This window comes from Anoplopoma fimbria, chromosome 7, assembly GCF_027596085.1.
Source record: "Anoplopoma fimbria isolate UVic2021 breed Golden Eagle Sablefish chromosome 7, Afim_UVic_2022, whole genome shotgun sequence".
Taxonomy (NCBI): Eukaryota; Metazoa; Chordata; class Actinopteri; order Perciformes; family Anoplopomatidae; genus Anoplopoma; species Anoplopoma fimbria.
In genome coordinates this window covers 12,097,181-12,124,349 of record NC_072455.1, presented here as the reverse complement: position 1 = coordinate 12,124,349, position 27,169 = coordinate 12,097,181, and the positions used below count along the sequence as shown (strand labels likewise).

The window sequence follows — 27,169 nt, the reverse complement described above, 5'->3', positions numbered from 1 at the left end:
TGTGTTTGAACAGCAAAAAGTCACCGCTCCCCTATTTTTAAAACTCCATGATGTTCAGTAGATCTGGCCATGCTTTACACACACTTAATGAATGCCTGGTTGAATATAAAGCTTTCAGTACAATATATATTTCACAAGGTGAATTATAATACATTATTTGTTCAAACAGGGGTCCCCCTCAAAAATATGTTTAATCTTAAATTATTTTGAACAAGTTTATATTACTTTGTTTGTGTAAAAACTCAGACACAAATTATTATTCACAGCTGAGTATTTAACATTAATTTCACATTTTTAAGAGAGTATGGGTCCACACCACAGCGTGATAACATATATATTATATATATATATTTCAAAATATTGGCAAGGTTGTGAGATCAAGCTACCAAACCTGGAGTAACAAATATCAGAAAATATGAAAATGTGAAAAAACAACAACATGCAAGTATTGTTTTAGATTGGGCTGTCAGAGATAGTTTCTCAAAAGAACCCAACTGTCTCGCTAAGCTTGGGTGAGATGGCGTTGAATAATTTGAGTGAATTATATAGATTGTAAATATGTAACTCGGTCGTTCTGGAATTACCAAATTCACAACGAGACGAGTTGTTACCTGAGAAGCGACACTCGGGGCATTTACACTCTGACCAGACTGCGCATGCGTTCCAGAGGCGGAACTGCTCGGCGTAGCAGGGAATGGGTCGAGCTCAGCTCCACTTACCTATAGCCCGGTATCCGACACAGACATGCTCTGTCAACGTTAGCTGCGTTGTATTCGTTTAAGTGGACCAGTCGGCGTGGACGAAGTGCTCGTCTGTTCCCTTCCCGTAGTTTTAAAAAAGCTCAAAACGACATGGTAAGTCACTGCTTCTCCTTCGCTTTAAAGTGAGGGCAAGAGCTAGGTGCTAAGCTAATGCTAGCAAGGTGTATGGTTTCAGGAAGTGGCCACCTGCGCTACCTTCACCTGGCTCCTGTCAGCGTAGCCTGCAAGCTAACAGGCCGTTCAACAGCAGAAGAATAGTATTTACTTTCTAACACATTTAAGGTTTTTAATTTGTCTGTGGCCTGTGTAATGTTAGCTGTATCTGAATAACAGTCAGCTATGTTAAAATCACATGACAGACTGTGATAATTTGAATACTTGCCGTTGCGTCCTCGTCGCAGGTAATGAGTTTAGGCCCGGGGTTTAGCTAGTGTCAACAGTGGAGGTGACAGTTAGATGACTGTTACTCAGCTGCTTTTTCTTACAGCCTGTCTGCTTGAATGTACAGCAGTGGGTTGAATAATGGATTATAATGTACAGTATATATTTATTAGTTGAGTACTTTGTCCTATTTTCCTTTTTAATCATTGTTCTTGTAATTGACAAACTGAAAATACGTTTCTTAATTACCTTATGTTTTATATAATTACTGTTCAATGTATACATGTCATGTGTCTGTTGTACACGCTTTGCAGTATAATATTCCATCCTGGTCGAAATTGCTGTGATACTTTGCCTCCCGAGACTTTACAAATTTCCTTCTTTCTTTTTTTTTATTACACTACATGTAGTTTTCTTTTATCAGTTGAGTCAATTTACACATTTGTTTGTGTTGTTGACGGCTTATTCAAACTTCTCACCCCACAGTCAAACAACTTTATTTGCTTTGCCATTGACTGAAAGTGACCCAAGTCACAGACCAATGCACGTGCAGCGTTGTCACATTCAGCGTGATTGTAACAGCAGTATATACATATCACTAATGCAACAAATATCCCAAATGGATTCATAGCAGGGTGTACATTTTCCTTGGGGATGCATGGATACATATTTTGGATATCGGGATCACGTACAGTGGGGCAAAAAAGTATTTAGTCAGCCACCAATTGTGCAAGTTCTCCCACTTAAAAAGATGAGAGAAGCCTGTAATTTTCATCATAGGTATACCTAAACTATGAGAGACAAAATGAGAATCACATTGTCTGATTTTTAAAGAATATATTTGCAAATTATGGTGGAAAATAAGTATTTGGTCAATAACAAAAGTTCATCTCAATACTTTGTTATATACCCTTTGTTGGCAATGACAGAGGTCAAACGTTTTCTGTAAGTCTTCACAAACTTTTCACACACTGTTGCTGGTATTTTGGCCCATTCCTCCATGCAGACCTCCTCTAGAGCAGTGATGTTTTGGGGCTGTCGCTGGGCAACACGGACTTTCAACTCCCTCCACAGATTTTCTATGGGGTTGAGATCTGGAGACTGGCTAGGCCACTCCAGGACCTTGAAATGCTTCTTACGAAGCCACTCCTTCGTTGCCCGGGCGGTGTGTTTGGGATCATTGTCATGCTGAAAGACCCAGCCACGTTTCATCTTCAATGCCCTTGCTGATGGAAGGAGGTTTTCACTCAAAATCTCACGATACATGGCCCCATTCATTCTTTCCTTTACACGGATCAGTCGTCCTGGTCCCCTTGCAGAAAAACAGCCCCAAAGCATGATGTTTTCACCCCCATGCTTCACAGTAGGTATGGTGTTCTTTGGATGCAACTCTGCATTCTTTCTCCTCCAAACACGACGAGTTGAGTTTTTACCAAAAAGTTCTATTTTGGTTTCATCTGACCATATGACATTCTCCCAATCCTCTTCTGGATCATCCAAATGCTCTCTAGCAAACTTCAGACGGGCCTGGACATGTACTGGTTTAAGCAGGGGGACACGTCTGGCACTGCAGGATTTGAGTCCCTGGCGGCGTAGTGTGTTACTGATGGTAGCCTTTGTTACTTTGGTCCCAGCTCTCTGCAGGTCATTCACTAGGTCCCCCCGTGTGGTTCTGGGATTTTTGTTCACCGTTCTTGTGATCATTTTGGCCCCACGGGGTGAGATCTTGCGTGGAGCCCCAGATCGAGGGAGATTATCAGTGGTCTTGTATGTCTTCCATTTTCTAATAATTGCTCCCACAGTTGATTTCTTCACACCAAGCTGCTTACCTATTGCAGATTCAGTCTTCCCAGCCTGGTGCAGGTCTACAATTTTGTTTCTGGTGTCCTTTGACAGCTCTTTGGTCTTGGCCATAGTGGAGTTTGGAGTGTGACTGTTTGAGGTTGTGGACAGGTGTCTTTTATACTGATAACAAGTTCAAACAGGTGCCATTAATACAGGTAACGAGTGGAGGACAGAGGAGCCTCTTAAAGAAGAAGTTACAGGTCTGTGAGAGCAAGAAATCTTGCTTGTTTGTAGGTGACCAAATACTTATTTTACCGAGGAATTTACCAATTAATTCATTAAAAATCCTACAATGTGATTTCCTGGATTCTTTCCCCCCATTCTGTCTCTCATACTCGTGTACCTATGATGAAAATTACAGGCGTCTCATCTTTTTAAGTGGGAGAACTTGCACAATTGATGGCTGACTAAATACTTTTTTGCCCCACTGTATAGCTGGATCACGTATCGGAGACAATGGGGCCGATTGATTCAGTTAAATTCTACATATGTTGTACTTTATACAGTATATGATGGAATTGTAATTCCTGTTCATTTGTAAAAAAAATAAATAAAAAAAAATGTACAAAGTTGCAGTTGGAGGATTTATTATTTTAATAATAAATTCAGTAAATTTGTATATCTATATGTTTTGGGTTTTTTACATTTTGTTTTTAAAAATGGCCTTGCACATAAAATAATAATCCCAATCTCTTCCACGCAGTCAGGCACACAGATTATTAGTTAAACACTGTTATTGGATCGGTACTGGCTATCACCTGATACCCAAAGCATGGCTATCGTTATCGTGTCCGAAAAAATTGTATTGCATCTCCAGTTTTACCGTTTTTAATCCCTATATTTTGTACGTTAAGAAGCGGTTGCCGCTGATGGCCATTTAAGGTCAGGAATTGGTTGTCAAATTACTAAAAATGGTTGCCTGTGACAACCTGGCAACCATTTTTATGGAGCACTGCTTTTTTCATATGTACTGGAACACTGTATGGCCACACTAATGCCCTTTTAATTTCACTGGCTGTAATGAAAACTGTGGCTGGCAAATGTACTCCGATGTCGGTAACTTAAGATGGCAAAACAACAAGATCTCTTGGCTGTATTTTAATTAAGCGAGTGTGTATATGTCATTTGCACTCTGCTATGAATGTTTTTCAGAGAAGATATAGAACTTTGTGTAATTTCGATGGATTCGGTCTTGTTGCCAAGTTTCAGACTGTTAGCAGCACACAATTTTGTGTTATATCATTGTTAAAAACAGATCGCCTTTACAATGTCTGAAACTGGACCCTCCAGGATTCAGCTACAGTGAAGCGCTGTCAGCTTTTTGAGTCATCAATCAGATATAATATAAGGTGTTTAGACCAGACTTACCAGCAGTTTGTCATTATGGCCATAAGTGGTCAGCTGTGAAGCTGTAAATTCAGTACACACACAAGTTTTCTTTGCACTGAACAAACAGACGTGTTTTAAGAAAGCTTGTCAGACAATACTTAAATATGCTCCATCCAAACTGCTTCAGTAAAGCAAACAGAAACCACACCTCCCACACTGTCTCTTTGTCACATAGACATACAGAGGTAAAGACTGGTGGCAGATGTAAGTAAAGTATGTGTAATGTATGTGCTACAGTAGATTTGTGTTAGGATTGTGTGAGCTGTAGAGTTTTATCGGTCATTGTAGTGTGTGTTGATATTCATGGTATTTGCCTGTGAATAGAAATGTGCCTGTACAGTAAGCCCAGTGAACCCAGTTTATGTGGGTTCACTTTACGCTCCCCTGTAGCTACAGCTCATGTTTGTGAGTGTGTGGAGAGCATATCACACCAAACTGTGTAGAAATCTGATCATTTAAGAGAGATTAATCAGTTTTTGGCCACACACAGTGCCAAAAAATCACTGGTTTATAAATAGCTAATGTGTTAGCATGTCAGGGTTAATGAGAGCGTCCATCTGTCAAATGGGCTATAAAGTAAACAATAACTTTATTAATTATAAACCATTCGCTTGCGTAATGTTTTGATTACTTAGTTTTCATCTTGGCCTACTTAACCTCAGTCTTCCATCTGCATGAGACTTTCAATGGTTACAACCTGCAATTTGAAGGTCATGTGATTGCTGAAGACTTGTCTTCCATGACAATATAGGACGTGGACTACGTGTCGACTGATTCTCCAAATCCTAATTAACCCTGAAAGGAGATAAAAAAAACTTTGAAAACAGGCCACATTTACTAACACATTTAGTCTCCTTTGAGATGTTTTCTATGAGGGGTAAAACTCACTAAAACAGACTTGATGAAGGTTGGACTGAAGAATTTGCCTTCAAATGTTAAGTTGTTTGTTGAAGCCATTGATTAAAAAATATACTTGAAATGATAAGTGCAAAACCACTATTTATAAACATTAGCTGTCACTATTGATATACATTGTGACTTTTATTTTACTCATTCTTTCCAATTACTTTTTCTTTACTGCTTTTGGGTTATTCACTTCCTGCAGATGTTTTGTTTCACATTAAAAGTTTGTTAGAAAATGGAGGGATTATTCCCTTTGAGCTGCTGGAAGGCTTTTAATGTGAAAAAAATGTCTTCGGTGGAGTCGAAATAATAAGTGAATGAAACAGTATTAGTATTAAAAAAAGGAACAGCAGAGTGGTGAGTATGACATCTCTTGTTTTCTGTCTCAAATAGAAGGCCTCTGCAGTTGGGATAAATAAAGGCCCCGGCTGGTATTTGAGAATGTATAGTACTTATTTGCTTTGATGCAGAATTTAATAAAAATCCAATATGTACTAAACTAGTCCTGCTCATCAACTGCCTGCAAATGTCCAATACAACCAAATATATTTTTAAATGAAAAATCCCACGAAGTAATCACTATGGCAAAAATCTTAAATGGATATCATATCACCAAACCCTAACACTGGCTTGATGTGATAAACCTCTTATTATGAATCAACAACTCTCTGATTCAGGTTGCTCTAGTTGATTATCAGCTGCTCTTTAATGCGGTGGACAATGATAAAAGATAACGTCCTTGTTATTGTTTAAAATTCCTTAATTGGACCAAAAATACTAATCTCTTTTTTTCCGTTTATTGGTAGATACAGTAGCATGTAACATATATTAAATCCCCCGTCATTAATGCTCGTCTGTCTCTGTCCTTTCCCTCCTTTGGATTGTGTCCTTCCTGTCTGTGTGCAGATGCGGTTCATGCTGCTTTTTAGCCGACAGGGGAAGCTGCGACTGCAGAAGTGGTACACAGCCACCGCTGAGCGCGACAAGAAGAAGATGGTGAGGGAGCTGATGCAGATAGTGCTCGCCCGCAAACCAAAGATGTGCAGCTTCCTGGAGTGGAGGGACCTCAAGATTGTCTATAAAAGGTATTAAAAACAAGGCTAAATCATAAACTCTCAAAATGTGTCAGAAGAGTCTTCCAGCAGTGTCCATGTACTTAATGTGGTTCACTTTTTATTTAATTGGCTGAGTGTTAATATTATTCATTATTATTCATGTTAATATGCTGTGACTGCTCAAGTCCTCATTATTATTATTATTATTATTATTATTATTATTATTATTATTATTATTAAGCAAATCAAATATGAGTGCACTCTAGTGTGTATTTAACACAGCGGGCTGTCTGAATATCAGCTTCAACCTAGAACCCCAGGCTATACATATAATGCATGGATTTAAATTATAAATATTAATTAATACATATTCATTAAAAATACACCAAACATATGTTTTGATATTAAATCATTTTTAATTCACCATTGAGCCAATAAGCACCAAAACCAGTTTCATTAAGAAGATTGTTGAAGTTCCAAATAATTAAACAGTTAATAAATGAGGAAGGATGACAAAGTACTGTGGAACTACATGTATTGTATATGTATTTTTAAGACTTAAGCTGCCAGTTTTCTTGATTATTCGTTTTGTCCAGGAAAAACTGAAAAACGTCCATTATACATCATGCAGAGCCATAGTAGATATATTGTGTAGTTTGTTAGCAGTTCAAAACCCATAGATTGATAGATCAATTCACTATCAAATATGACAAAAAGGCTTAAGAGTCCTGCCTATACTTATGGATGTAATAGAATAATAACATAGAGTCGACTATAAAGACTTTCTCCAGTACTGGCTGGATATTAAAATGCGAATCAGCTGAAAACCTTGCCGGGTGAAGTTAATGTAGAAGTGTCTTAAACTTGCATTATCTCTACTGACCAGCAGGGGGCGACTCCTCCGGCTGCTAAAAGAAGTCTGATTGTATAGAAGTCTATGAGAAAATGACTCTACTGCTCTCTTGATTTATTCCCTCAGTAAACATTGTAAACATGAGTTTATGGTCTCAATCTCTAGTTTCAAGTCTTCTTCAATGCAGCATGATGTTCATTTAGTAAATGATGCTCCATTTAGAGTCAAATAGAATAGAAAGAGGAGTATGCTTTAGGGCAGGCTTACTGTGATTGACAGTTCTCTGTCCCTACCAGAGACGTATATGGCATCTCTGTCACTCCTCTGCATTCCAAATATGGTAACGTCCGTTCATCGGTTGCAAAAAAACAAAGATGGCGACGGCCAAATCGCCCAACTCGAGGCTTCATAATGGCAGTCCACAAACCAATGACTATGTCCACTTCTTATATACTGTCCATGGTATGACACACGATGGTACCAAATTCACTCCTGTTTCTTTAATTAATAAAAACAAAGAACAAGGATTTTTAAGTTTGATGGTCTTTCATCAATAGTTTTTAGGTTTTCACCGTGGTATTGTTTCAATATTGGTATCCAAATATTGAGACAGGTATCGCAAGACAAAAATGTTATATACCTTTATTTTGGGTTTGATCTTGGCACCAATTTGACATCGGTGATGAATTAATTTACATGTAGCAGTAAAAGTTATAGTGAAATTTACAGTAAAAAAATTGGCTTAAGGAAAGCAGCAGATTTTCTGGTTTGAGTCTGTCCACTCTTTACTTGAGTTCGCCTCCCACAGACCAATAAAAGTTCATGTCTGTTTGTATGTGGGCTGAGCAGCATTAGATTTTAGGTGGGTGGAAATGGTGAAACCCAGCATTCCACTCTCACTGATCTACACACACACACACACACACACACACACACACACACACACACACACACACACACACACACACACACACACACTCCTATCAGTGTGTGTCAGGGCTCATTACTGCCAGCAGAATGCAGAGGTGGACTAACAAAGCAAAGCCGCCTGTGCCTGTGTGTGGGCAGGTGGGTGGGTGATGAGTTTAGCACAGAGGGATTTCCTGCAGTGGGGATGGACTGAGGGAACACTGCAGCTCTGCTGTTCATCACAATCCTCCTGTTAATCCTTTTGCGTAAGCCTGGCATTTCTTTAAATGAAATATGTCAAATCTGAACTCCACAGCAAAGTGAATGTAAACATTGGCTCTTGCCAAGTTATGAGATATGATTTGAGAGTATATTTGCAACAATTAGTCCACTACTCGATCAATAGAAACATAATCGGCATCATATATGATAATCAATAAGGTTTAGGGTTCTCAAATATGAAATTATGCTTCGTGGTTTTCCATTGTAGTAAATCAAATGTTGTGTTTTAAATTGTTGATTAGACTAAATAAGACATTTCACAAAGTCACCTTCGGCTCTAGGATATTGGGATGTTTTATAGACCGATCAAAAATGTCGTCTGCAGAACAAAAAATAGAGGGTTGTAAACTTGCTGTTTTTGGCTGAGAATGAACTTCTTCTATCTATCAGAGGACTCAAAAACTTTCAGTATTATATTAACATTCAGATGTTAGTTTTTCGACCAAGGACTGTATATAAGAAGTGGACGCAGTCACCGTGACATCACTCGTTATTCTGCTTACTACTGTGATTATATTAATAATTTATGTCATATACATTGAATGTGTTGTATCTCTGTTATGCTGTTCATTCTGTGCACATGACATCTATTGACTTCTGTCCATCCTGGAGTTTTTCCTGTGCCGATGTGAGGGTTCCGGGACAGAGGATGTTGCATGTGTACAGATTGTAAAACCCTCTGAGAGAAATTTGTGATTTTGGGCTATACAAAATAAACTGAATTTAATTGAATCACCTATTGTTTTGTGGACTGCAGTTTGGAAGACTGCAGCCGTTGCCAACTAGGTTTTTTTACCGTCATCTTCTTGTTTTTAGCCGTCACCATCTTGGGTTTTGGCCGTCAACTTCTTGTTTTTGGCTGTCACCACCTTGGTTTTTGCAGTAGACTTCTTGGTTTTTGCAGTTGACTTGTTCTTGGCTGTGTCCATCTTGGTTTTTGACTGTCGCCATCTTGGTTTTTGCAGTTAACATGTTGGATTTTGGCCATCGTATTCTTGGTTTTTGGCAGTTGTCTTCTTGGTTTTTGTCCATCGCCGCCTTGGTTTTTGGCCATCGCAGTCCATGTTTTTTTTAGCCGTCACCTTCTTGGTCTTTTGGTCGTCGCCGTCTTGATTTGTTTTGCCTTTGCTGTCTTGTTTTTTAGCCATCAAGGGTCTTGGTCTTTTGGCCGTTGCTATCTTTTGACCAGAAGTGACACGAGAAGGTGGAGCTAAATACAACTAAATGCTGAAGGCATTTTAAGGCGACCAATAATGTTACAATTTACTTTCATGAACTGAAAACACACCGTGAAAGGGTTAAAGTTGTAAAATGGTGACATTGAAATTAATTGTAAGATGTTATTACATTGTTCATATTATTACATTTATTTGTGTATTCCTACAGGTACGCCAGCCTGTATTTCTGTTGTGCAATTGAAGAGCAGGATAATGAGCTGATCACACTTGAAGTCATCCACCGCTTCGTAGAGCTTCTGGATAAGTACTTTGGCAGTGTAAGTCATAGATGTGTTTCCTCTCTCTCTGGAGGTGATTTCACAAACTAAACCAAGGTTTCAAAGTTAAATGAGAGGTTGTTCTCTCCCCCCCCCCAAGGGGATGAGAGGAATTCCTCTGCTGTAGAAAGCATTACTGACTTGTGTTTGTTTGTGCAGGTGTGTGAACTGGACATCATCTTTAACTTTGAGAAAGCCTACTTCATTCTAGATGAGTTCCTGATGGGAGGAGAGATACAGGATACGTCTAAGAAGAGCGTCCTCAAAGCCATTGAACAAGCCGACCTTCTTCAGGAGGTAACCTTGGCTTTTTATGGTTTCACCCTCCGCCTCCACCAAGGAGGGTTAGGGGGAATTGGGATTCAGTTCTGTGTCAGTTGGCTGGTTCTCACTAAAATGTTAGGATCTCAGGAACCTGCGTTTCTACTAGAGAATACTGAAAATTTAAAATGATTGCCTGCAGCCGGTCCTCAATAACTCTGACGTTGGTAATTTCTGGCCCAGGAATTCTGCAGTGCATGGTTTGCTGTTGATTGTCACCGTTTAGTCAAACACAAACCTCAGATCATTTTTACGTTACCATCTTATTTTATGATATATGCAAAGTGACCTTGATCATCTTTAAGTTACAACTTATCGTATCATATATGAACATGACCTAAATCATTTTTACGTTAGGGACTTATTGTATGATATATGGACATGACTTTGGTCATTTAATATTATCGTCTTTTAGTACAATATATGGACGTGAGATGTCATTAAACATTATCCCCCTATCATACAATATATGAGCATTATGTAGACATTGTACATTTTGACATTTCATTGTTAACAGAACCTGAGAGTCTATTTTATTTATTCTTTGTTTAATGTATTTATTATAATCTTTGTATTTTTTCACATTCTAATTCCAATGTCTGAATAGTATTAAGTATAAAAAGTGTATTGTTTTATTCAAAACTGTACTTACATATTTATGCTATTATATTATCAGTATTTCAGTATTTTTTTCCTAAATTTACAATAATATTTATTATCACAATTATTTCTGGGACAATAAATAGTCCAACAAAATAAGTTATTGTGATCGGCCTACCAAGAGGGTCGGCCTTATTTATTCGAACATTAGAGTCACAACACAAAGAATAACTCATGGTGTTGTTTCCTTGTGTGTAAAAATTATTAAAATATTATTAATTTTCTTTGAGTCCGGATCTAAATTGTCTGTTTTCAGTTCCACAGGTGGAAACACAAACAGGACCTAATTTTCTTATTTTAGTTCCTCCTAGTTTATTAGTTCCTGGAACTATTTGGTCATAATAATAAATAAAAACTGGCAACATTTAGTTTTCAGACCCTCTTTGGGTTTTATGTAATAACACATTATATAAAGTGAAAAATATAATTAAATCATAATTATTGTTATAAATCATTATGAATATCTGCCAATAACTATAATTATACAGCCCTATAAGCAGATTATCACGCATTATAAGTATGTTTATAATGTGTTATGGACAGGGCTTTAATAGAAAGCGTTACTGTCTGGAACTCTCAGAGATGGCCGCCCCATGACATGTTGATGTGTGTTATTATTCCTATAAACCGTTTTTTATCCATTCTTCTGTCTCTCTGTCTCCCTTTACAGGAGGACGAGTCTCCCAGGAGTGTGCTGGAGGAGATGGGCTTGGCGTAGTACACAGCAGGCTTGTGAGAGACTTTAGATACTAAAGGATGAGAGGGGGGGGCGGGGCAGAATCTGGGATGAACATGCTTGGATCTTTGGCTCTGGGGGACTGATGTACAGCGTTTAACTGGGGGGAGAGACTCGGTTAAGAATGGACGATCCCTGCGTCAGATCCTTTAGGTCTGTGTTTGTGTGTTTATGTGTGTGTGTGAGACCTGAGCTTGGGGAACAGGAAATGGAGATGGTTTAACTTGTGTGTGGCAGCAGGGGGAGGGGGGGGTTCAGGTTTTTAATGGTGAGATGGAGTCCACCTCAAGTTTATACTTCGCTGCGAAGAAAGTAGGTGAACAGTCAGAACCTTGGTGTGAAGGTTAGAGGTACTGAATGTGGACTGAGACCAAGTCTGGGATTTGGGTACTGGGGGGGGGGGTCTCTTAAATAATAACTCTGATGTTCCTTTATATATATATAGTTTTTTCAACAATTCACATGCAAAGACCAAAACTACCAATGTGACACTCATTTCCAAGCCCATTGGTTCCTACTGAAGGCATTCGTATATAAAAACGGCTCACAGATATATATATATATATATATATATATATATAGTTTCATAAAGAAAAGGCGAAAAAAACAGCTGGCTACAAGAGGAAATAGTGCATAGACTACAGTGTGTCTCTTAATGGTAATGAAGGGACATGTCACCAATAGCACCAGTAGCCGTGTTTCCATTCAGTTTTCAATCGGATTTTAAGAGAACTTCTGAAATGCCATAACACCTGATAGTGGAATACATTGATTGTTGGTTTTGGGGCTGCATGTGAGATTTGGTGACAATCAGAAAAGTATAGAATACCACCAGACCTTTTGAAGTAAAATTTGGTTATAAACAATCCTGTCTTCATAGCATTTGCCATCATACCTATTGGTTCTGTGCATTATAACTTAAAACAAGGACAATAACGCACAATGTGCAGGTGAAAAACACAAAGCAAATGTCTGTTCCTCCACTGCAGTGTGTAATCAACATGGAGACACATGTCCTCTCTGTGTGTAGAGGGTCATTTTGATTAATGACAAACTTGGGTCGTATTTTCGTAGTTTTGTCCGTCGTAACTACCACGTAGGTTGTAAGAAAACCGAATGGTCCTTTAGTCTCTGGCTCCTCTCTCTAGATGTTGTTATACTACTTAATCCTCACATCTCTATCCCTATATTGTTACAGTTTTTTGATCTACACTTGATGTTTTAAAACAGTTCTACAGACCTTCTCATAAAGGCAGAGTTGTGCTGGTTGGAATTCACTCCTCTATCTGCGATCGGCCCATCTCACGGAACGCGACGGGTCCGGGGGGATGAAGTGTGTTGTGAATAATGAACCAAAGACAATTGAGAATGCATCACCGCCTCAAATAACTCGTTTACATATGAGCCATGCCTGTGTGCCGCAAGTGGACTGATGTACCAGACGAGATGGAAATGTCAAGTCTGTGTTATGCAATTCAACGAAGTGCAACTGAGAATCACGCCACTTAGTTTTCTTCCAGACGGCAGGAAGCAACCGAAGAGACGCAACGAGAAGGAACTGTCGGGTTGGGACTTGTGTTGCTGGTTCTACTTCCTGGTGCGACATGTTAGGACTGGGTTGAAGTTCCAAGGATATTAGTAAAAAACGAATTTAAGACAAGTATAACTTTTTCTCCCATACATGCTTTTTTTTTTTTTTTTTTTTTTTTTTTTTTTTTACGTTTTAACATTTTGAGTGAGTGGTTGTTACTGCTGTCTATAGTTCGAAATGCTAACTTAGGATGGAAAGAGGTAAAGGAACAGAGCAGGATCACATTTAAACGCTCTACCTTTTAAGTTGGTTCAACTGTCTTATTTATTAAAGCAAAGTGCATTTCTTAAACAGTAGTATGCCTGCAAGCAGCTTTTGAACGTATCCTTTAGGGGTGTAACAGTTCACCGTAACCATGGAGGAGCCTACCTCAGCTTTTAGGTCGATCGACACAAATTCAAAAACATGTTGGACTTATGCTCTCCTTATAGAGTCTGAATTCTACTCATTGAATCCAAAACCTTTTCCTGTCCATCAGATTTCATTTGTAACAAAAGTTTAAAAAAAAAAAAATCAAAACCCAATATTGATATGTCATAGGTCGTTCACCTACTTTGCAAACCTTATTTTCAATTATAGTCTTGGTCCAAATACTAGAAGACCTGAACTTAAACTACAAAGACAAAATATTCTGCAGCTAGATTGAATACAGGCAAAGACATCAGAGCCCAACTCTACTCGCAACAATAATACAGGATATGTGAACTGTTACACCGCTGGTATCTTGTGTGTGTGTGTGCGTGTGCGCGTGCGGTACTGGTGTTATGCATGATATGTTTACGTCATAAAACCTCATAAAAACGTGGATAGGGATGAGTATGTTAGCTGTACTATAAACATCTTTGCAATCAGATGAATGGTTTGTACAAAAGCTCATAATTGACCATTCATCATATATAAACAAATAGAACCATTAATTGAAATTAACATTCATGAAATCCTATTGTTTCTAACTAAGTGACCATGCAGTTTTCTATTCATAGGATAGTTCTGTTTTTTTGAAGTGTGCTTGTATGAGGTACTTATCCATAGTCAGTGTATTACTACAGGATAGGGAGTTTAGAGAAACAGACAGGAATACCAGCACAGGAGAAAAGTAATGTTCTGCTGTAGATGTATTTTGGACACCTAAAAAAATTCATTATCAGTTTAAGTGCATGTTATATTTAGAATATTTTCACCGCTCAACCTTGCTGTGGGACATGCCCTTATGAAGAGGAACTGAAGCCACCCATTGTCTATGCTCTCTTCAAAGCCACAAGACTACATTAACCGAAACAGTAATTTTCCCTCTGGACTTGCTGGTCTAACACTGCCTCAGTAAGTTAGTTTTTTTTGTTAGTTTGTGTTATTGTGTGACTTTGGTGAATCCGAATTTACCCCTTTTTTTTTTTTTTTTTTTTTTTAAAACACCAAACTCACACAATGACACAAATAAACTGATCGAGACAGCAGCACACCAGCAAGTCCTGTGTTTTGCAAGGTACAATGACTGTTTTAGTGATTGGAGTCTGGCGGCTTTGAAGAAAGCATAGATGGATATAACGGCTTCAGTTCTCTGCATAAAGGGCTGTCAGACAGCAAGGTTGGGAGGTGAAAATATTCTAAATATAGCGTACCCTTACACTGCTTTTTTTAGGTGTCTAAACTACATGCACAGCAGTACATTACTATACTCCCAAACTGTCCCCCTGTCTGTTCCTTCAAACGCTATCTACTGTAGTAATACACTGACTGTACCACATACTCTTTGCAAACAATCAGAACTATCCCTTTAACGCCCCATACACTGTTGATCAGGGCCGGGTGATATGGTACCTTAAGGAAATTGTATGAATTAGTATTTTACGCAGCTGAAACAGACATTTTTGGAAAATAATTTCTTAAGAGCCACAACAATATTAATTTCTTTGCCGCATAATAGGTTTTTGTTACATTTTCCAATCTTAGATAACCCTATGGAGTAAAAACTTCCTTTTTTAATGCCTCAATGTATTCATGTTTCATTATACAGGGATCTAAGTTCTACAATGTCCTCTCAGGACCTCACTCGTTCTTTTTTGTGTTCTCTCCTGGGACCTCACATGACCGGCTGATCATGTTGCTTGCTTATTTGCGTAGATGGAGAACTCCTTAGTAAATATTGAACTGTAACACTACGTTCTCGAAGAAGTACTATATCCTCAAATGACCTGTATGTAAACCTTGTGGACGAATGTAGAAAAGGCAGAGGACATTGGCTGCAGGACATTCAGCCTCATCCTGACTGAAGAAGTCAGTTCATCTGCAGCGCTGCTGTCTGTACACAGCAGGCCTTTGTTTCCCTCTGCTGAACTCTGAATGTCAGTCTGTGTTTAAGAGTAAGGGCTCACCGTGTGATGTCTGATGTTTTTCTGTGTCAGCGTGTAGTGGAACAAATGGAAAAAGAAGAGCACATGGACGTACACACCAGATGTGTGTGGAGCAGCATTAGGGTTGAACTATTTGAGTTCTGAGATTAGAAATCTTTATTTTAAGTCTTGCCCTTTCTTCACACTTTTAATTTAAATCTAAGAATTGAAATATGTATTTATTCCTGTGGCCCCAAAATGTCTTGTGTGCTCTAAACAGAAATACTTTATGTTGTTTGAACATGTTTCTAGCTGTTCAGCTGTCCTCCCCAACTGTCTCGAACATTTAGTTTGGCTGCAGGAAAAGTCCTAAAACACGTTAGCATTTTTGCACTTCCTGTTCCCTGTCTTGAAGTCAATGGGTTTTTGGTTAGGTCCCTGAAATAAGATCTGTGGTTAACACAATATTTTAACGTTTTAACGTTTTGTTCTACGACATAAAACACGACAGTAAATACCCCTCTGGTGAATTTAGAAGCTTAAACGCATCTTTTAAAAGGCGGCTGCTAACAAGTAGCTAAATCAGACTACAAAACGTCACCACTGAACATTAGTCCCCGTGAAGTGAAGTCATGTGACCGTGGTGTAGTTAGTTTATAGCCTGTCTAGCAGTTGTGAAGATTATCTCACTGAAAAAAACATGTTTGTTTGCAACAGAGTTAATCTTCTGCAATAATCCAGAATTCAAAGGAAAAATCCCATTGACTTTTTGTCTAGGGAACAGTGCGATGCTAACTTCCTGGTTGGCCTACCAGATTACGAGTGTCTTCGTAGTCCTGATGCAATAACGGCTTACACTTTCAGACAGTCTCTCTTTGAAGACTACTACGGTGTTGCACTCTGTTGTAGACACGTGAGATGACGGAGGTCACGTTCAAAGTTTCATTGTTTTAATTGACCGAGCCTACAGATTTCGCCTTCAGAAAGTGGGTTCCTGATGTTCTGACGAGCACTTTGTTTGAAGCATAATGCTCCTCCTTACATTCTCCTGTACATTTTAGCATACCCCCACTGTTCTAATTCCTGAGGTTTTTTCATTAACCCTAACCTCTGCTGCCCTTCAAAGAGACGTTCTTTGAATCTTGTGTTTAATAATGTTTATTTTTTCCGTCTCCATTGGGTGAGATTCTATTTTATGCCCAGTTTGAACTTTGTCTTTCGGTCAATCAGCTCATCATATGCAATGACTTTATCAATTTGGTGATTATCTCTTCCATAAATTAATTCACGTGAAAGAGAGGATTTTGATTGGAAATCTCTTGTTGAAAGTTGTTTGGTTCCTCAAGGAAGATATTTTAGAGAGCTGATAGAGACTCTGGTTTATGAAAGCAGAAGATCAGTGAATCTGTGATGCAGGCAAAGGCTAAAGGGACTCGGTGTGTGAATGTAATTTTATAACGAATAAACCGTTTTAAGCTAAACTAAATGGTGTGTCCGGATGTTTTTTAACCACCTGTGCTGCTGCAAACGTTTGTGAACTAAGCAGGTTTTACTTGTAAAAAGAGCTTTAAAATGTTTCAAAACTTCCAAAGTAATAACAAAGAAATGTTTCAAAACTTCCAAAATAATTCACACTAATAGTTTTAGAACAGCAACGAATGGGTGCCACATTTTCATTAATGTTGAGAATATGATCCAAATATTTGTGTTTAACTAGTATGACTAACAACTATGACTGGAGTGAAGTGTCGTTTTAGCCAGAACTCCTTTTAAAGTATGAAGTTGGGCTGAAGACGAGTCAACAAAGCTGTTCATTTCCTGTTTCCCACCAACAGTCAGTGTTGGTTTCTTTCAGCCCTGACCGTGCCCTAACCATTAGAAGAAGTACATTTACGTATTTTGAGGTACTTGTACTTTACTTTTCATGCGACTTTATACTTTTTCTCCACTTCATTTCGTATTTTGAGGTACTTGTACTTTACTTTTCATGCGACTTTATACTTTTTCTCCACTTCATTTCAGTGGCAAACATTATACTTTTGGACTCCATTGCATTTATCTGGCAGCTTTACTTGCTAGTTATATGCAGATTAAGGTTTTATACATAAACCAGAGTTCTTTTATGACGTATGATACCTTGTTGCAGATTAAACCACCTAACGGTAAGTGTAATTGTTAAAATGAGCTCCAACTTCACCAACTACAGCAGTGAAATGCTATTTACAACTTTGTAAGACAGTAATAAATAAAAAGAATACTACTTAACTCACAGGAACCAAATAATACTTACATACAGTGGGTACGGAAAGTATTCAGACCCCTTTAAATTTTTCACCCTTTGTTTCATTGCAGCCATTTGCTAAAATCGAAAAAGTTCATTTTTTTTTCGCATTAATGTACACTCAGCAACCCATCTTGACAGAAAAAAACAGAAATGTAGAAATTTTTGCAAATTTATTAAAAAAGAAAAACTGAAATATCACATGGTCATAAGTATTCAGACCCTTTGCTCAGTATTGAGTAGAAGCACCCTTTTGAGCTAGTACAGCCATGAGTCTTCTTGGGAATGATGCAACAAGTTTCTCACACCTGGATTTGGGGATCCTCTGCCATTCTTCCTTGCAGATCCTCTCCAGTTCTGTCAGGTTGGATGGTGAACGTTGGTGGACAGCCATTTTCAGGTCTCTCCAGAGATGCTCAATTGGGTTTAGGTCAGGGCTCTGGCTGGGCCAGTCAAGAATGGTCACAGACTTGTTCCGAAGCCACTCCTTTGTTATTTTAGCTGTGTGCTTCGGGTCATTGTCTTGTTGGAAGGTGAACCTTCGGCCCAGTCTGAGGTCCTGAGCACTCTGGAGGAGGTTTTCTTCCAGGATATCTCTGTACTTGGCCGCATTCATCTTTCCTTCAATTGCAACCAGTCGTCCTGTCCCTGCAGCTGAAAAACACCCCCATAGCATGATGCTGCCACCACCATGTTTCACTGTTGGGATTGTATTGGGCAGGTGATGAGCAGTGCCTGGTTTTCTCCACACATACCGCTTAGAATTAACGCCAAAAAGTTCAATCTTGGTCTCATCAGACCAGAGAATCTTATTTCTCATAGTTTGGGAGTCCTCCATGTGTTTTTTGGCAAACTCTATGCGGGCTTTCATATGTCTTGCACTGAGGAGAGGCTTCCGTCGGGCCACTCTGCCATAAAGCCCCGACTGGTGGAGGGCTGCAGTGATAGTTGACTTTGTGGAACTTTCTCCCATCTCCCTACTGCATCTCTGGAGCTCAGCCACAGTGATCTTTGGGTTCTTCTTTACCTCTCTCACCAAGGCTCTTCTCCCACGATTGCTCAGTTTGGCTGGACGGCCAGGTCTAGGAAGAGTTCTGGTCATCCCATACTTCTTCCATTTAAGGATTATGGAGGCCACTGTGCTCTTAGGAACCTTGAGTGCTGCAGAAATTCTTTTGTAACCTTGGCCAGATCTGTGCCTTGCCACAATTCTGTCTCTGAGCTCCTTGGGCAGTTCCTTCGACCTCATGATTCTCATTTGTTCTGACATGCACTGTGAGCTGTAAGGTCTTATATAGACAGGTGTGTGCCTTTCCTAATCAAGTCCAATCAGTTTAATTAAACACAGCTGGACTCCAATGAAGGAGTAGAACCATCTCAAGGAGGATCAGAAGAAATGGACAGCATGTGAGTTAAATATGAGTGTCACAGCAAAGGGTCTGAATACTTATGACCATGTGATATTTCAGTTTTTCTTTTTTAATAAATTTGCAAAAAATTCTACATTTCTGTTTTTTTCTGTCAAGATGGGTTGCTGAGTGTACATTAATGCGAACTTTTTCGATTTTAGCAAATGGCTGCAATGAAACAAAGAGTGAAAAATTTAAAGGGGTCTGAATACTTTCCGTACCCACTGTACTTTATTTTCAATGTAGGTCTTGTACCTTTTAGAGTATTTTGACATAGTGCTATTGGTGTTTTTACTGAAGTAAAGGATCTGAATACTTGCAACCCTAAACTATAAGAAACAAACGTCTTAGCAAGATGTTCACTTATTTTTACTCAAAACATTATTTGTTGAGTAATTAATGCCATCTGAAGAAAAAAAAAACATGTCTTCAATCACAGTTAATTTGCATATTGTGGAGAACGAAATCCGACAGAGCACAAGAGGGAAATGCGTGATACTTAAAATTAAGACCATAACATTTTATTAATTACAACAAAATAACAAACCAAAGCACCTGTGAGCACATGTGACAAGTACACCTGGTAGGATACTTGGTAGAATAGAGCTTCAAGTTTAAAATCTTCATTGTACTAAACTTGGTGAGGCGACTCTCTGCATGGGATTCCCTGATTCAAAGAGCCAGTGTTAACCAACAGGTGGTGCTGCAGCTGCAACTGCAAATACACAGAATGTTTACATAGTGATTTAAATAATCACATCTTACCTGTATTGCACTTTATATGCATGCTCTGGTGATGTATACCTATATAATGTCGTGGAGGAGGAAGCAACAAGAGTTCAAGTTCTTCATCTATCGTGTGCATAACAATTACAGTGGAGCAGTCTCTGAGAGGGGAATTGTACTAGCAACAATGATAGTATAAAATGAATAAATCAGTCAAAAACATAAGAAATAAGTTAAAAGACATAGGAATAAAATATATGTGAAATATAATGAAATAAGATATAGTAATAAATATTGATTGTGTTGGACTGCTGTGCAGTATTAACATATCTGGTGATATGAAACATATGAACTGGTCCAATTTTAGGAAAATACTGCTTCAGTATATAAATTGTGTTATTTCATTAACACTGTCTAAGACAATTTCATATTCCTCTCATACTTCTCAACCTTGTCACAGAACCCCATTTGACAAGCTTTCACTTCGGGGACTTCATCTGAAATACCCCCTCAACTCCCCAAAGGACCCCCTGGGGTCCTCGGACCGTTGATTGGAGACCAATGCTCTTCTCATACATGTGAGTGGGATCGGGTGAATTCATGAAGCCCCAACATGAAGGAAAACAAATTAGGAAGCGATAATATTTCATAAATTGTGCATATTTTCCCCAAACAGTAAATCAATTTACATCCCTCAGCATATTGTTAACATGTTGCTTGGAGAGGCTGGGTCCGGGCCTGCGTGCAGAGAGACGGAGCGCCATAAACTGCGAATTCATTCAGCAGCTTCTGTTCATTCAGCAGCGCGAGCACTGCAGCTAATTGGTTCGATCGAAGAGGTGGGGGGGGGGGAGGGGGAGGGGGGGGTGCAAAAAATCTTATGAATGAAACCCAGTCTGGTGACGTCAATGGGGACCGCTTGACGCACGAATCACGTGGTCCGGGTAGGACGGGAGGTATAAGAGCACCGCAGCCGCTGTCCGTGGTCCTGAAATCAGACGGAGCCAAAGGAGCGGAATCCCGGGAGAGAAGAACTCACGCAGCAGGTGTCAACAACAACAACAACAACAACAACAACAAAACAAAAGTGACGACACATAACGTTAAACAACAACTCACAAACAACAAGAAGAAGAAAAGCACGGTGCAAGCAGCGGGTTGTGTGCATGACAGCGGGGACTTCTTCTTCTCTGAGTGACGTGACGAGGAGGGGAAACTGGGATCCCCCTGCAAAGACTCAACTGCAAGTAAGTGGTAACTTATCCGTCCTTACTTTACTTTATTTTCTAGGGGAAATGAAATCTGTATGGTTGGCTGTCTGATAATCAAAACAAGATAATTATTATTATTAAGCTGAACATATAATATTATAAAACAAATGTGTTGTGTTTCAAATGTGCAGATCAGCCCAAAAAGATTGTAAAAAATGTTGAAAAGAGAGTTGTTTCTGGTGTTTGTTGGGTTGAAATGGTCTGTTAGTTGAGTAAGAAGAGTATTCAAATCCCCCATAGTCACGTGACACATAATATATTAATTGATCAATCCAATATTTTTGACATATTAGCGCTTTTTAATTGGCGCTTTGCATTGCGTGGGAGCTGATGGTCAACACAGAGGTGGCTGTGTTATCCCCCTCCTTTTCTTCCTCCTCCTCCTCCCCACCACCACCACCATCATCATTATCATCATCATCATCATCATCATCATCATCACCACCACCATCTCAATTATTGTCATCTCCAGCCGCCATCACCATGACTCGCTTTGCCAAAAATAACCAGATTGAAAATTAAGCAGAACGATGCTGCTGTTTTGTGCATCAAGGTGACGGTTTAAAAAAAGAAAAGAAAAAAGGTTACAGAGTCAATGACAGCCTTTTGTCGTGTCTAAAATGTCTGCATAACACTGACGTCCGTGATGCCTAGGTTTTTTTTAAAGGTTTACAGCGTGTAGGCTGCAGGCAGGTTACTCATGTTGACAGAAGTCTGGAGGTGGCTTCATGCTCACAGGTTTTTTTTGTTTTCTTGATTCTTGGGTCTCAGAGGCGGATTATTAATCCGCTTTGTTGGTATCAACTGTGGTGTGACCTGCTCAGGCCGTGGAGCCTAAACCTTCTGCATCTGTTTGCTTATAATACATCTGTTTGCTTTGTATGTGCGGAGGATGAGATGAAGCCATTCGATCGTTCGCTGCGTGTTTTTTGCACATCACGCATCCGCCGCAATCCACTGCAGAACATGCCCCATTAGTTGGTCGGTTATTGGCTCCAATCACAAAATAAATTGTTTCCGACATTTCTTGAGTGTTTTGGATCATCTCTGCACCAGTATCAAACACGATTTCCAAAATTCTTTATTTTTATGAATATATTCTTTAAGAAAGATATATCATGGCAGTTTTTTTTGTTTTTTTTCAGGCTAAATGGTCTTGAGAAAAAGACGCTATTATAAACACAATTAGCGCCAATATTTTTTAGTAGTTGCAGTACACAGTGTGGCGTGGTTTCATGCAAAATAAGAGCATGTTTATATGCCCCCCCCCCCCCCCACACACACACACACACACACACACACACACTTTGATGCTGAGCTGAGTTCAATGATTTTAATCTATCAGCGAAATATGTTGCATGTGGTGCAGTGATCCCACGTACCACGAGAGCCACGTACTGATGCGTCTCTTTAAGAATTGGCTCTTTATTGGATGAACTAAAAGGGGAACTACGACAATTTTCAAAATACCTACAATTTATGCCTTTTGTCCAAGTAGTTTGGTCCAAACAATTTAGCAAACATTAACTACTCAAGTACAAAAACTAGAGTGCAAAAATTCAAACCTGTGATGTCATCAAGTATGAAATAGACATAAATTGGGAAACATGTTCTAGATGACAATGAGAGTACCCAGAGGAATGTTCTTAGTGTATGGCTACATTTTCTGTTTCACAACCGGAACACACCGATAGAATAAAGTTTGTTTGGGTAAAACAAAAAACACAAAATTAGTCTCCCATTCTTTGTCTATGGAGCAGCTCCCGACTTCCTTCTTTTTGATGGCATTAAAAATCCCTTTGTGTGGAACTGACATATTCAAAATGTAGTGTAGGCTACAACAAAACTGAGACTCAGTAGTCGGTAACCAAGATAGCAAACTTAATTACTCCTTTTAACCTTGACAAACCTTTATTGAGAGTTAATGAAACTGAAGATGCAACTCTGTGCTTTCTCTCTCCTCCAGGCATTTCTTATCCCCCTCGCCGCTTACAGCGGGTCCTGCTGTGAAGGACCATGATTTGGTACCACGATGCCTCAAGTGCCCTTACCCTCCTAGTCCTCCTGACAGGGGCTTCCTTCCTCCATCTGTCCACCTCCAAGCCAATCAACACCCCTGGAGATGTCGATAACCACAACAGAGATGCTCCTCCTGGAAGGAAAGAGGAGACACGATCTATGCAGAAAGAAGTTGCGGATGACGAAGAGGAGCTCTTCAAAGATGTAGATCCCAAAACACTGGCGGCGGTTTTACTGGAGGCACTGAATCACTCACGAGTAGAGCAAAGACGGAAGGGAGGGGAGCGCAATGGGATGGAAGGAGAAATGAAGGCTGAGATGGGGAAGGTTAAAGAAGAAGAAGCAGACAGAGAAGTAAGAACAATGGAGGGGGCAGATAGAGACCGAGATGGACGACAGGAGTTAGAGCTGCTGATGGCCGCGCAGCAGAAGAAGCGGGAAAGAGAGGAGGAGGAGGAGAAGCAGAAAGCTCGAGAAGAAGAGGAGAAGATGACAGAAAAGGTGATCAGTCGCACCACAAGTCAGAAGGTCCAGGTCCCAGCAGAGCGGCAGCCCGCTAGTCTGGATGGAAGAGGGGAGAACGGGCAGGGTGCTGCTCCCCAGCAGGCGACAAACAGCCCTGAACAAGGCAGCAACGAGGAGGAGGAGCAGCTAAGCCCTGAGGAGCTAAAGAACCTCGAGACCATGATGAAGGAGTTTCCTAGTTTGAACACGGCCACTAAGAGGGAGGGAGATTCAGAGCAAAATCAGAGGGAGGGCAGGGGTTACAGCAGCTACAACGACATCATACCAATCAGCAAAGGAAACGACCTCGCCATGTCTAAGAAGAAACTGAAATGGCAGGAGGAGACGCAGAAAGGCATGAACTTCCCAACATTCAGGGGAGGCAATTTCATGGACGACTTCGAGGACAATAATTACGCTGGCAGTAATGCAGCACAGTCGCAGCAACTGGCGGAGCCGGAGGTGACGGAAGATGATGAACCAGAGGAGGAAGAGGAAGATGAGGAGGTGTTGAGTCCCGAGGAGGAGGAAGCTCAGGCTAAAGCGGAGCAGGAAGAGATGAGGCGACAGGCGGCCGAGGCACAGAGAGCCAAGATGGAGGAGGAGAAACTGGCCGACATCGCTTCGGACATGCTGTTGCGCTACATGGTCAAACAGAACAACGGGAACAAGAAGTACAGCTCATCCCTGTCCAACGCCGCGGAGGACAAGAGGTCCGATGAGGAACAGGAGGTGACGGAGGAGGACGATATCGATCCCCAGACCATCGACAAGCTGATTGAGATCTCCAACAAGCTCCACCTCCCTGCTGACGACGTGGTGGACATCATCAGCGATGTGGAAAAGAAGAAGAAGAAAGACGTGCCCCCCGAGATGGCGTCTCGTTGGCAACGACCTCTGACTCCGCTGTCTTCCCAGTTCTCGTCAACCAATGGTTTCTCAGCATCGCAGATTCCAACCAGTCAAAATAGCTTCTCCGTCTCCAAGCAACCCTCTCCAGCTGTCAATCTCCTCAAAACATGGTTGCAGGAGAAATCGCCAACCAAGTCGCAGGATCTCTGGAGCAAACCTGCCAAGCCTCTGTTAGCCAGTCAGAATCGTTGGCCCAAACCTCAGAATCCTCTGTCAAGCAAACAGGACCTCTGGCTCAAATCACCCAAGTCAGTTTGGACTGGCTACCCTTTGTACCCCTACACATACCCGTCATACTACCAGCGGAAGCTGTACCCAGACTACTACCCTATCTATTTCCCTCCTCCCCCCAGACCAAAACCACGTTACTACGTCCCCAAACCCGCTTTTACCCTCAACAACTTCCTTGGGAATTCCGTGGATGACACCTACTCTTTCCCTCCAAAACGCCGTTACCACAGCTGGGTTCAACCCCGGCTGAGAAATCCCCCCGCAGTCCTTCAGCAGAGGCCTTACTACACCGGCTACCGGTATCAGCCTGTACCCATCCCCAAACCTCGCTCCCCTCCCCGAATGCCTGTGATCCCGCCTCAGCAGAAGTATTATTACTCAGCCCCGGCAGCACCTGCAGCGACTAGAGATGAAGATTATTACATTGCTGGAAATCAGCCAGACAGCAGCAACCGTGACGATCTGGAGAAATACATACAGCAGATACTCATGAAGAGGCCACTGTTGGACTAAAAGTGGGATGAGAGAATGAGAGTATGGCGAAAGATGATAAATGGGCAGAAAAGTATTTCTTCATGATCTTATTTTGCTGGTGTTTTGTTTTACATATGTAACAAGTTCCTTTGTCCTATTTGGTTTAGTTTTGATTTGGACGAGGACATTAAGGAGGAACTTTTTTTTCCAGAGCTAGTCTGGATGAAATGTAACTTTGATAGGAAAATGAAAGATCCACATCTACACTCCTCCTCCGTGAAAGAGGGGATACAGGACAAACGCGGTCTGTTGGAAAGCATGCCGCGGCAGAGATTTGTATCATGCTAGAACTTCTCATTCAAACTCCCAGCATGACAACATTCTCCATTTGGACATTTTACAATGCCAACAAAGGAGGACGCTTGAATATGTTGTTACCTGTACCTTTAAAAAATATATTTTCAGTCAGATCGTAGGCAGTGATGAATGCTGGGAAACGTTTGGAGGCTGATAGAGTTCTACTGTCTAAACACAAAGAAAATATGTGTGTGATTATCTCAGGCAGGTAAATTTTGAACAATATTTCATAAACATAATCTTATTGAAATGATCACCTTCTGTCCATACAGTGTACCCACCGACACAACTTCCATCTCTTAGAGATGACATCTAAATCATGCATATTCTCGAAATGGCCTCATACCGAAGCCATTCACTATCTCATTTTTTTTTTAGATGACTACATTTTTTTTTATAAATGTATCATTTTTGGTGTTATTTGTATGAAGATGCAGCAAAAACATTTCAGCAGAACAGCACCTTCTTTACCTACCAAAGCTCTTTCTCATGAAATATAACGCACCAAAAAGCATATTTCATACAAAGGGCTGTGGAAGCCACACTAACACCACTATAATGGCTTGGATGACTCACCCTTTTGCATAACTTCAATTACCTTGTTGCTATGGTGCCAAACCCTGACCAAACTCTATATGGCATTCTTTTGACGCCTTCAGAGGAGGATGGTGGAGGCACATACTGCTCTTTTCCTAAACACAGGCATTTAGCTGGCTGGTGTTGTTCTCTATCTTATTCTACATCCCTTAATGTGTTCAATACTTTATGACCCCGGAAATCACCAGCCTCACCCCAAAGTGCCCCTAAATCCCAAAGTTCCCTTCAGCTAAATGAAGTCCATTTAGTGCGATTTTATTATTCAACATTTACTTTTCATTATTCATTACAGGGGTCAAAAATAAAGATTGCCAAAATGGCGTGGCAGGCTTGAAACTTTGTTTTTATTTTTAACCCTTGAGGATTAAAACCAATTGTCTAGGGGCAATTAAAAAATGACGGGAAGTGGGCAAAGTGCTAAAAAAAAAACCATCAACATTGAGCCTGACAACTTAAATTACATTTTGATTACTTTTCTAAATGCCATCGATCACCCATTTTATACATTTGTAGGTGTGAACTTGTTTCCAAACTCTGAGCTGAAACTGGCTGCCTTACATGTCACTGTGGAATACCCAACATTGCGCTTCATATTTATTTTTGTACCATTTGATATTATCCACGAGATCAAGGCTGTAATCACTTTTGTAATGGAAGCAGACGAGATAATGAAATGATCTATGGAACTGATTTCACTGGAGATGGGATCAGTTCGCTCATATTCAGGTTTAAGTCACAATATAAAAAAACATGATGAAGGGATTTTTCATTGCTTGGATTGGATAGCAGTGTTATAAATATGATTGTAAAAAATGTTTTTCTAACGTGCAAAAAAAAAAGGATTGTACTGCTGAGAGTTCCTTTCTTTACTTAATAG

General features: G+C 40.1%; 2 protein-coding genes across 3 annotated transcripts; both read left to right on the top strand.

Moving 5' to 3' along the window:
• Positions 1-677: 677 nt before the first annotated feature.
• Positions 678-14,558, top strand: ap1s1 (adaptor related protein complex 1 subunit sigma 1). Of its 2 annotated transcripts, XM_054601246.1 has the most exons (6): positions 678-854; positions 6,186-6,364; positions 9,765-9,873; positions 10,033-10,170; positions 11,525-11,586; positions 12,821-14,558. In XM_054601246.1, exons 1-5 carry the CDS (start codon positions 852-854, stop codon positions 11,570-11,572), a joined length of 477 nt encoding a protein of 158 aa, XP_054457221.1. In that variant the 5' UTR covers positions 678-851; the 3' UTR covers positions 11,573-11,586; positions 12,821-14,558. The 2 variants fall into 2 exon arrangements, with proteins under 2 accessions (XP_054457221.1, XP_054457220.1); XM_054601245.1 differs by having other exon boundaries at positions 11,525-14,558.
• Positions 14,559-23,214: 8,656 nt separating this feature from the next.
• vgf (VGF nerve growth factor inducible) lies at positions 23,215-25,377 on the top strand. The gene has a single exon (XM_054600894.1). It carries the CDS (start codon positions 23,215-23,217, stop codon positions 25,375-25,377), a length of 2,163 nt encoding a protein of 720 aa, XP_054456869.1.
• The last annotated feature ends 1,792 nt before the right edge of the window (positions 25,378-27,169 follow it).

Excerpts from the sequence above, each read along its gene's own strand:
- ap1s1 (XM_054601246.1), top strand. Across the intron at positions 6,365-9,764 it reads CTCAAGATTGTCTATAAAAG|GTACGCCAGCCTGTATTTCT; the intron begins GTATTAAAAACA and ends GTATTCCTACAG. Across the intron at positions 10,171-11,524 it reads AAGCCGACCTTCTTCAGGAG|GAGGACGAGTCTCCCAGGAG; the intron begins GTAACCTTGGCT and ends CTCCCTTTACAG.
- vgf (XM_054600894.1), top strand. The coding sequence starts at position 23,215 with ATGATTTGGTACCACGATGCCTCAAGTGCCCTTACCCTCCTAGTCCTC.